We start from the raw sequence: 11,390 nt of genomic DNA, 5'->3' as shown, positions 1-11,390 counted from the left end.
TAGGTCGAACGGCTCTTAACCTGCCATTACTTTTATTCTCCTTCTCTTGCCTTAAAACAAGACTCAAAAGATTTATTTATACTTGCTGAATCCAGATTTGTTCTAACGTTCTCTTTGAACCATCTCCAATCAGGTTCTCACCTCCACACTCCACAAAAACTGATCTAATCAAGGTCACCTCCACGTTGTTAAATCCAATAGTCACTTCATCCTCATCCTAAGTGTCTTTCAACAGTTTTGGGCATAGTCATCAACTTCCTTTTTCCTGAATCACTTTCTCCTTTACACTTCCAGAATACTACACACCCGGTTTTCCTTCTACTTACTACACTAGCTGCTCCTTTCCAACTCTCTTTTGTTGGTTCCTTCTTGTCTTTGTGACCTCTGCATTTTGGACAGCCCTCACAACTCACTTGGAAGGATATTTCCTATTTCTGTTCATTCCTTTGGGACTCTTATCCACTTTCATGGCTTTACACATAAGCTGATAAACACCAGGTTAAGTGTCTCCAGTCCAGACCTCTCTCCTGAACCCAGATTCCTATCACGTTCATCTCTTCAACATCTCTACTCAGATGTCTAATCAGCATCTTCAGTTGTATATGTTCAAAATCAGACCCCTGATCTTCCCCTAAAAAAACCACTCTTTCACAGTGTTCCCGTCTCAGTTAATGGTAATTCTGTCCTTCTAACTTATCATCAGAACAAAACCCCTGGAGTCATTCTGGACTCCTCCATTGCTCTCACAAACAAACTCAATCTGTCAGCAAACTCTCAAACATAACCTTCAACACATTTCCAGAATCTGACTGCTTTCACCATTCCTGCCATTGCTCCCCTGGTCAAAGGCACGACTGCTAGTGCTGAGATTACTACCATAGCCTCCTAATGAGCTTCCCTGTTCCACCCGCACCTCTCAACCAGTCTGTCCTCAATGCAGCATTAAAATGTTAGTCAGATCGTGTCAGTCCTCTGCTCGAAAGCTTCCAGGGCCCTAGAATATCTCTCCGAGAAGACAAAGACCATGTAATGGGCCACAAGGGCCTTCACAGTGTATCCTCCTCCCCTATATTCTTTACTCTTTTCCCTTCCTTTCCTCTGCTCCATTTATACCAGCTTCCTTGCTGTTCCTGCTTCAGGCCTGGTGCAAGTCCTCTTGGCCTAGGATGTTCTTCCCCCCATTTATCCTCACGGATCATTCCTTCATCTCCTTTGGATGTTTACTCAAATGTCACCTTTCCATGAAGGGCCTCCTTGACCACACTATTTAATAATTTCCTCCCCATTCCACTCGCCTAAGGTCTCGTTCACTTCCTTTAATTTCTCTCTAGCACTTGTCTCCTAATATACATATATGTTACTTATCTATTTATAGTTGTTTCCCCACTAGTATATGAACAACATGAGCCTGGGGATTTCTGTTCTGTTGACTGCACTATCCCCAGTGTCAAAAACAATGCCTGGCAAATAGTAAGAACTTACAATTTGTGGAATGAATGAATGAGTTATTTCATTGCTTGTCATACACTCAAGTGTCATAGAGATGGGAACCATATCTTTGTTGTTGTTGTTTATTTATTTATTTATTTATTTATTTATTTATTTATTTATTTACTGGCTGCATTGGGTCTTTGTTGCTCCACACAGGCTTTCCATAGTTGTGGCAACCGACGGCTACTCTTCACTGTGGTGCGTGGGCTCCTCATTGTGGTGGCTTCTCTTATTGCAGGGCACAGGCTCTAGGCGCATGGGCTTCAGTAGTTGCAGCACATGGGCTCAGTAGTTGTGGCTCACGGGCTCTAGAGCGCAGGCACAATAGTTGTGACACACGGGCTTCGTTGCTCCGAGGCATGTGGGATCTTCCTGGAGCAGGGATCGAACCTGTGTCCCCTGCATTGGCAGGGTAATTCTTAATGACTGAGCCACCTAGGAAGTCCCGGAACCATATCTTTGTAATGACTGACTGACTAAGGGGAAGAAGAATAGATATTCAGTTCAATGGAAGGACTTAAGGTAAGCAATGGATTTAATTATTCTTTCCATTTTTTAATCCAAATACTTGTTCTCCCCAAATTATATCGTCTGTTCCCAAACAAGTTTAACGGCCTTTTCTTCATTAAATTTTCACAAAATCAAGGAAAGAGAGAATATTACAATGGGTAGTGTGCAACAAAAATATAGTTATTAAAACAACACTTATCAACAGTCCACAAGTCAAAAATAAAGAGGAAATTCAAGCCTTGAGAAGTAATACAAACATAGTTGCTCAATTCATTAATAAGATCTTTCCTTTCCACAGAAAGGGTATAGAAACAGATATGAGGGAAGGAAAACTCAACAGATGTGTTGGTTTCATTGCACAGTTTCCAAAATACACTAACCAAGTAAGGGAGCAATTTGACCTTTCTGAAGACCTCATGTTTGTTATTAAATAAAGAACACTTCCTGTTCACCTGAATGTATTTCTAGAGGAAATTTCAGTGCTGAGGGAATTCCAGCAACTTGTTCCCTCAAAATGATAGGTTCACATTGTAATCCTTTTAATGCATTTATATAACAATTTATCATTTATTTCACATGAAAATTTAAAGAGGAAGTTGACTATGAAGGCAAAAACGCAAGTTCTTTTCTCAGAACATGCGCACTTGGAAATTTTTCTGCCCTCTCGCAACTCCCCCAGAGGAGGACGAAGGACAGTCACAAAAGCTAGTAGGTGGAGAGGTTCACAACCATTGCCGCCAGGGACAGACTCTGCAGGGCTCCTCCGCGGAGCACTTGGCTATTCATGAGTCATCTCCATGGTGGCGCTGAGAGCAAGGTCGAGAGGACTCGGTGTGACAGTGCAGGTAAGTTGGTGGTGGCAAGGCCCATTACAAAGGAGCACAACCTTACCAACAGCAATCACTAACTTAGAACATTCACCATATCAGACACAGTGACAGCTATGTCAGAGTACGTGGGTTGCAGGGAAAGTTGACTGTGAGGGAACACTTGATTAACTGCATCAAGATCAGAAAAGAAGAAACGCACTAATGACATCATGATGCATTAGTGGGAACATCATTCAAATTACACGAATTTATTGGTACATAGATCACCTTTCCAGAGCACGTTGCATGCAGAACACCAGCTCTACTGTATACAAGATATGCTTATCTGTTTATAAAGTATCCTTTTCCCATCACAGGAGAATATAACTCATAGTTAATTGCCTTTGGATTACCTGATAATTATCTCTGGAGCTTTAGAAAGGAAACTATTTCACTGGGTTAACATTTATTGGGGATGGAAGGGTGGGACAGAGAGCACATGTGTGTACACACACACACACACACACACACACAACTGTCTCCCCACAAGGAAATGTATAAGCCACAGAACTATGGACAGTGACCATTGCACTCACATACTTAAATAAGTTTTGACCCGAGGCATAAAGATAGAATAACCACACCTAGTTTATTCTTGTTATCTGACATGGTTGTTAATACTATAGTCCCCCCCTCCCAAGTAAAATATGTTCCAGTTTGTCAATAAATTATTTGGTGACCTTACCTAATGGCTACTACCAGCTTTGCTATGCAACATTAAGCTTTGGCTATGAAGCTTGCAAAATCAGTGCTGTAATTTTCCCGTAAGGATATGCATGGTCATATTGGTTAAATCACCTTGCCTTTTCCCTTACAGAAAAGTCATGAATCTGGCGATGTTAACTAAATGAGGGGGAGGCTTTCAATAATGAAAGATTCAGCTGTGTTCCTCTGTATTCTTTTACATCTGCCACTTATACAGCCTGCCATGATTATTCCGGAATAATGGGGATTCTCTTGCTAGTCACCAGGGATTTTAAATGTCACCAATAGTTACAAGAAAAAGTCTCAGAGTTTTATCTTACTTCTGGCTTACTAGACAAAACATAGAGGTAGGGATTTGAATCAGAAGCTATTTATTTTTAAGTTAATAGTACAAAATAAAGGCCTTCTTTCCCTCAAAGTCCCCTCCCCACTGCCAAGCCTAGAATTATTAGGAATGGCTTCTCCAAAGAGTGGAAAAGCCGATAGCAAGAATTCAACTGAAATCCAGGGTCTCCCGCCACTCTTCCCTCCCTTACTCACCCAAATAGCTCACCGAACTGGGTGAGAAAGTCAGTGGAGGAGCTGTTGGAAGTGGGATGAGCCAACGGTCAGTGCTCACCCAGGGCAGCAATTTGCAAGGCAACAGACCTACTCACCCATACTCCAAGAGCAGCCTCCTGACCCTGGGTGATGCCATGGATTCCAGAGCCCTGGTCTCCCACCCCACACTATCCCAGCACGTTCTGGGCACGTTTGCACATGCTCCTGCCCCTCAGGTAGCAATCCTCTCACGGTGCATCTCAGAGTTCAGTCCCATAGATGGCCTTATAACGTAAATACTCTTCTAAGCACTGCAGAACATTATCATCCACCTTTGGGTCAAACTTGTTCGCCAAGAGGTGATGGTTCTGAAGGATCCAGTGCAGGTCCCCAGCCCCGTAAATGCAGACAGCCCGCTGGTGGGCTCCAGAGCAAGGTGCATAAGGGGCCCCCATACTGACGTCTCCCTCATGGCCCTGCCACTTGACCAGCCTGGCAATGGCGGTCATGTCTGAGATGTGAAACTTGGGATGGTAGGGGACAGAGCCGGGCATCCATGGTGCACGCTGCAGGGTGGCCCAGAGGTGTTCATCAGGGCTGTAGGTGTCTTTTGCCCATTCGATCAGTCGCTGGGATTTGGGGTTCTCTAAGACATGTTGGACAAAGGCTCGAGAAGCCACAAAATAGGCATTCCCAGTGAACATAGGTAAATTATCGGGGGGAGGGTCCTTCCTCTTGTTGGTTAGGTGCAATGTGTCTGTCACCTCATAGTGGTACTTCCAGCGAGATTTTTTGTACTCAGAAGGTACCTCGGACTCCATGCTGTTCTTCCCACTCAACATCTTGAGCGCCAGGACCATCTCAGCATTGGTTTTTATAGGAAAATCTGTCCCACATGTATTCAGTAAGTATTTCCATGGCACTGAGCTCTGGAGCAAGTCTTCCATACAGTTCAGGTCAGCCTGCACCCTGGACCAGGAGGCGTAAACCACCCGGACCAACTTACTGGCCATGAAGACATTTGGGAAGCAGGAAATAATGGCCTTGACTGCCTCTTTGAAAGTTTCTGGGGACTTCTCATCCACATGGACACAGTATATGTTCTGAGGGGCATACACAGCTCGCAGCAGCCGTTCAAAGTTTTCAATCTTCTCATGAACCACCATAGAGTATGCGATGGGGAAGTCTAACTCTTCTTTGCTCAGTGGGAACTGTATGAACTTCCTTTGGGCCTTAAACTGCTCACAGTCTCTGGTCATGTTGAGGTAATCGGTGTCTGTGAAAGGCTCCCGCTTCTTCCTGACCTCCAGATTGTCCAGGAGAGCCTTGACCACTGCTTCCTGGTCCCCTCGGGTGACCCCAGAACAGTTGATAGATCTCTTTGCTGGCAGCTTCAGGGACTTGTACAAGAGGTCCCTACAGCGCTGGCTTCGAAAGTCCCTGGACTCCAGATCCAGGGAATCTACGTCACATTTCAATCTGAGGGAAAGTCTCAGAGCAACAACAGCCAACAGCATATAGCAGCCCACGGCCCACAGATGATGCCCCCGGCAGAGTTTCTTCTTCCATCCAATCATCTTCATGGAATGGGAGATCGGTAGAGTTTGGGCATAGGGAAGGAGGAGGAGGAGGAAATCCTTGGACAGAACAAAGTGCCTTCAGTGACAAACTAACCCAGAACGTGCTCAAAGAGCATCAAGTTCATCTCCAAAGTGATGGCAAAAATAGGTCCCTTCTCTAGACAAATATCCTCAGTCAGGTCCTGCCTAGGAACTTCGTACACCCAGCTCGCTGGTGGAGGTCTACAACCTGACACTACACACCAGCTGATCATGCTGCGATTGGGTCAGGATCCAGCTCCAGCTCCACCTCCAGCCTAGGAGAGAGAAAGGGAAGCCGAGCTGACTACCTGCTGCTGTAGAGATGTAATTAGTAAGACGAAGTCCCCACCTTTCATTTTCCCTTCTTCCCCCCACACCTTACCACCCTGTTTTTAACATAGCTCTTATCTAGGAGACAGGATTTCTGATCGGCCTAGAGAGAAAAATCCATGAAATTCAGTCTCTCAGCTTCAGTTCTAGAAATCCACACATCCTCTTAAAAGATAAAGTACACTTCTTGCTCTTATTTGACAGTTCATGTTTTAGGATGCTTTCACCACATATAATTCATTGGTTAGATGTGGCATCTAAGCCATGCTTTAAAGAAAATGTTCTTAAACAAGTACAAAAAAAGTGGATGTAATTCCAAAAAGATACTGTAATCATTCATATAGATAACACTCAGTCTATCCAAATTTAAATATATCCACACACAGAGACACACAGAGCTATGCATATACAATATTTAATGAGTGCTTTCTATGAGACAGAAATATTTCTTTACATTGTCCCATGGAATCTTCACAACATGCCTAAAACATATTATTAGGCCTCCTTTAGAGAGAGGAAAACAGAAGCTAAATAACTTGCCAAATATCACATACATTATAACAAGCAAATCTTGGACTCTTCCATACTCCCTCTTCCCCCCATTTTTTTTTTTTTTTTTGTCTGTAAGCCTAATACTTGTTCTTCCAAACCACAGCTACCTTTTAAATACAATACAGGGTACTTAGAAACTCCTATGTAAAAAAAAAGATAAACAACAAAGTCCTACTACATAGCATAGGGAACTATATGCACTATCTTATGATAAACTATAATGGAAAAAAACATGAAAAAGTATGTATATCTGAATCACTAAGGGTACTTAGTACCAACAAAGAAAAGCAGATACTATAGGGGGGCAAAAATCCCTACAAGGAGACAAAGAGAAACAAAATGTGACATACCCTTCCAGCAATAATTCTTTTCCCTTATCGTAATCTCATTCGAAGCATGATTGTATCCTCTTTAGTAATAACTTTTATGGGAATCTAAGAGGAAGAATAAATGAAAAATAAAGAAAGCTCTCACCTTTAATAGCTTCTTTCCTATTTAGGGAAGATCTCTTGCCACATGTGTGTTTCTTTTCCCAAGGGAAGATCGGTTGGGTTTCATGCAAGCAAACGTGAACACCATACCTCCTGGTCTTCTTTCAGCCTCTCCAAAATATGTTTTCTAACATTCACAGGACGTCCCAGAAACCAAGTCAGGCTCCTCCTTAATCTCTGTAAAGAGCAGCAGGTGACTCTGTCACTCACCTTCTGGCTTCCTGCTCTCAGATAAGAGAGCAAGCTCAGATCTACCATTCAGAAGCATAGTCTCAAGATCAAATCATCTAGGGAGGTGAGCAACAGGAAGAAAATGCTGGCAATGCCTGAGAAGACAAGCAGCATATTTGATCCAGAACAGGCCAGTGTTGTACCCATGTTCTCCTGCCACAAAACCATTCATAAAAACCTGTCAATGCTCATATGAGAACTTGAAAGCTTTTTCCCCCTTAACAAGGAACCATAGAAACACACAGGTATGCCCCTGTCTTCTTTTGGCCTGGAGTTCAGATATCACTCCTCTTATGTGCCCTGAATACTCCCTAATTTCACTGAAGAGTGAGTAATAAAAATGACTTTCAAGGATCGCTTCTTTTGTTGTTTTACTTTAATGGAAAAAAGTCAGTGAAAAGGAGAGTTTGCTCTTCCATGGCAACTGCTCAAAAGAAATTCATTTGCCTGTCTTTCCATGACTGTTTATTAGGTTGTAGAAATATCCTCGGGGTTCCAGACTGTAGATCTCCCTCACTAATGTCTGTGAGTCTAGGGTTCTTGGCAGTCTGAACAAGGATAACACTAAGGGCAGTTGGACTTCAGTGAGAACGCCGAGGGTAGTTTTGGCAATACGGTGTGAAAAGTGCCTTCTTCAGAACTGCTGACATTGTTTGCCACTGTTTGCCTCTCCCCCTCGCCCCCAAAGCACCCCTCCAAAAATGCAGCATTCCTGGCCAAATATTTGAAATCACAAATTTAATAATTTCATGTAAAGAACTTAACTAAGTATCAAGTAGATAACTGAAAGTGGGGGGAGGGGTAGATGATGCTAAAATATTAAGGAAGTAATAATTGCTGGAAGTAGCTACCACCCGTAGTTTGGAGGAAGGAGGGAAATACTTGGGAATTATTAACTTGAGAATTTGGTAAGAGGGGGTGTCAACAAGTGAAAACTCAGACCTCTGAGATGGGGACACCACTCAGGTGGTGCCAGGGTCTCTGAGCTCAGAGGAGGGCCTCCTAGGCTGAGATCCAGACCTCTCCTGAGGAGCCTGGTGTCTCTGTCCTCCGTTACTGTAAACTGGATTCAGTGCAGCTACATAAAGGAACCACCACTGCGAAGGAAAAGGGCGTTGACACGGTGATGCTCACAGAAGCAGGAAATACATAGAAAGCTAACAGGAAGTCCCGCCTCCAGCTTGTCTCCCTCCAGCGCCCCCTGTTGGCAGAGCCTATTAGGGGGCAGCTGGCAAAGCACAAACCTGGTTTGAAGACTTCCTCCATCCCACTTCACAAAGCTGAGTCCAGGAGGATGGACTTCGTGTGAAGACAGTGTAATAAGGAAGATGAGTTAGTGCTTCCTTCCTCTTACAAGCATTGCTTACGCAGCCCCCAATAAAGCACAGGGAATTTAGGTCTTTTCTTTTTTTGGACCTCGTCTGCCTCTGTAGATGAAGACAGACCAATGGCAGGGAGCCCTATGGAGTCATATGCGTCAGCTCTTTTGTTGGCCCCACTCCATCGACTCTGTCGTCTGCCAGCTTTGGTCACTCTGAGGCAAAAACGATGAAAGGATAAACACTTGCTCCGGTATCAGAATCTAGCAAAATCTTTCCAAGTTCTTTATATCTTACTTTTCTTTGATGGCTCCCTCAAAGTCCCATCTACTTTCCATAAAAAAATCACAGAACCTCTCAATAGAGATCAAATATTTTGAATATTTGATTTTTAAGGTAAACCAAATCAGCTACCCACTTTTATTTGCTAAATATATGCTAATCTAACATGAACAAATTGTGGGTATATTTTGTTAAGATAATCTACATACGAGTAACACCAGGTGTCTAGTGGTTATGGGCACACCTGGGCTTTGGCAGGAGAGAGCTAAGTCTGAATACTGGCTCTGTTACTTTCCAGCTGTGCGACCACAGGCAAATTCTGTCATCCTTCTGTGCTTCAGCGAGTTCCTTGGTATAGCTGGGGCTAATACTAATACCTGTTTTCTAGGATTGTTGTGAAGATTAAACAACATAACACATATGAGAGATTGGCCTTAAAACCCAGCATATGCAGCCCCTCACTGGAGGTTACTGTTGGGTAGTCACCAGTGCCAGCCCACAGAGGCCTATTTTACTCACAGAATAGTTCAAGGAGGGTACAAATAATGTTCTTTACCTCTGGATCAAGGAAAATTGTTGATGCTGGTGATGTGCCTAGGTGGGTAGATCAGGGAAGAGACCTGGAATTGTCCCCGTCTCTGTGCTCTGGAAAGAGGCTCAGTTTAAGTGGTCAGTGTTAGCACTGCAGAGGGGAAAGGTGCGCTGCAGCTGACCCCAGGGACGTGCAGGAGAGGTCACAGAGTAGCTGGAGAGAGGCACAGGGAGATCAGGAGACAGGCAGCCCGCAGAGACCCCAAAGCAGCAGATTCCACACCTTAGCTCCACGCTGGCCTCGACGAGGAGGTGGGGCACCGGCAAGAGGGAGGAAGAGCCCAGTCCCAGCGTGTCTGGGAACCAGGCAAGTTTCAAGGCGGGAGACCAGCCCTAGGGAGTGAATCCCTTCATGAGGGTTTTAGCCTTGCTGAGGCCCAACGGAGCCTGGTAAGCCTGGGGGCGAATGTGTCCAAGAGTCCAGGAGTACATGAAGATACTTACAAGGCCCAAGCACTGAAAATGATGAGGGCACTCAGCTCCCTCAAGTACTGAAAATAAAAGCAACATTAAACCTGATAATAAGTCTAAGTCTAACACAGTCCTGGGTTCCCACAATGACTACTGCTATGGTGTTGCTTCTGAAATAGCAGACTTTTCCCACTCAGACCGCTCAATCCTTTTCTCCTAATCATGAGTGTAGTCTGATTATTGCGCAAATAGCTTTGCCCGCTTGCACTGGTGTAGGAGTTCCAGCAATGGGGAGACTCAGCTGGGCTTATCAGGATGGATCCAGTGGAGTTTGGTGTTAACTTTGAGGGAGGTTACAGGGGACCTTATAGTCCCAACAAGAGGGTCAGAGGAAGCCCCAGGCAACAGGGATCCAACCATTTTTTTTTTTGTTCCATTTATTTTGTATTGTCACACCAATTAGAGCTGTTTATAGAATATTTGTACCTTTGAATGTATACATTTGTTAAACCTATACTCATTAAGCTATAAATTCTTTTTTTTAATAAAGTTATTTATTTATGTATCTTATTGGCTGCATTGGGTCTTTGTTGCTGCACATGGGCTTTCTCTAGTTGCGTCGAGCGGGGGCTACTCTTCATTGCGGTGCACGGGCTTCTCTTTGCGGTGGCCTCTCATTGCAGAGCACGGGCTCTAGGTGCATGGCCCTCGGTAGTTGCGGCACGTGGGCTCAACAGTTGTGGCTCACGGGCTCTAGAGCGCAGGCTCAATCGTTGTGGCGCACGAGCTTAGTTGCTCCACGGCATGTGGGATCTTCCTGGGGTAGGGATCGAACCCATGTCCCCTGCATTGGCAGGTGGATTCTTACCCACTGTGCCATCTAGGAAGTCCAGGGATCCAACCATGTTAAGCTGAGTTTGCAAACTGGGAAATGCACCCTTTTACTTATTATGGTGGCGTTTATCTCTAGTATGTGCCAATTTTGCCCTCTCATGATGAGACCGCAAGCTCAGCACCAGCCCGTAGGTATCAGCAGAATTCTAAGGCTGCCCAGAAGAGAAAGGTTGTATGTGGGTGCGGAGAGCAAGGGGAGCCCCCCTTGTCATGGCTCGAGCGCGGGTTGGAAAAGAATTTCCAGACACAAGTCAGAATGTCAGGAAGATTCTGTTTATTAGAGAGAAGGGACCCTGTAAAAACAGGCGGACGACTTCCTGGCAGACCAGGGAGAGCCAACACCGGTGGGCTCGCAGCCAACTTTTATAATCCCCAAACAAGGAAATGGAACTAGCGGATTGGTCAGTGTGCCAAAGGCAACAGGTTATCGTTAGGTGATAGGCTAGGGTCCTATATGGTAAATACCTAATATGGGGTCCGATTTTCTGCTAGCCCAAGTCATGAGTCAAAGATTGCTATGGGGGTCGAGATAACTCCAGAATCTCATTGCTATGAGGGTCGGGTTAACTCTGG

General features: G+C 44.6%; 1 protein-coding gene across 1 annotated transcript; it reads right to left on the bottom strand.

Moving 5' to 3' along the window:
• Positions 1-3,933: 3,933 nt before the first annotated feature.
• GCNT3 (glucosaminyl (N-acetyl) transferase 3, mucin type) lies at positions 3,934-8,421 on the bottom strand. The gene is made up of 3 exons (XM_057722607.1): positions 8,294-8,421; positions 7,073-7,266; positions 3,934-5,752 (listed from the first exon to the last, which is right to left on the bottom strand). The coding sequence occupies exon 3, from the start codon at positions 5,696-5,698 to the stop codon at positions 4,376-4,378; it is 1,323 nt and encodes a 440-aa protein (XP_057578590.1). The 5' UTR covers positions 5,699-5,752; positions 7,073-7,266; positions 8,294-8,421; the 3' UTR covers positions 3,934-4,375.
• Between the last annotated feature and the right edge of the window lie 2,969 nt (positions 8,422-11,390).

Source organism: Hippopotamus amphibius, chromosome 2 (genome assembly GCF_030028045.1).
Source record: "Hippopotamus amphibius kiboko isolate mHipAmp2 chromosome 2, mHipAmp2.hap2, whole genome shotgun sequence".
Lineage (NCBI taxonomy): Eukaryota > Metazoa > Chordata > Mammalia > Artiodactyla > Hippopotamidae > Hippopotamus > Hippopotamus amphibius.
This window is presented reverse-complemented; position numbering and strand designations above follow the sequence as displayed.

Excerpts from the sequence above, each read along its gene's own strand:
- GCNT3 (XM_057722607.1), bottom strand. The coding sequence starts at position 5,698 with ATGAAGATGATTGGATGGAAGAAGAAACTCTGCCGGGGGCATCATCTG.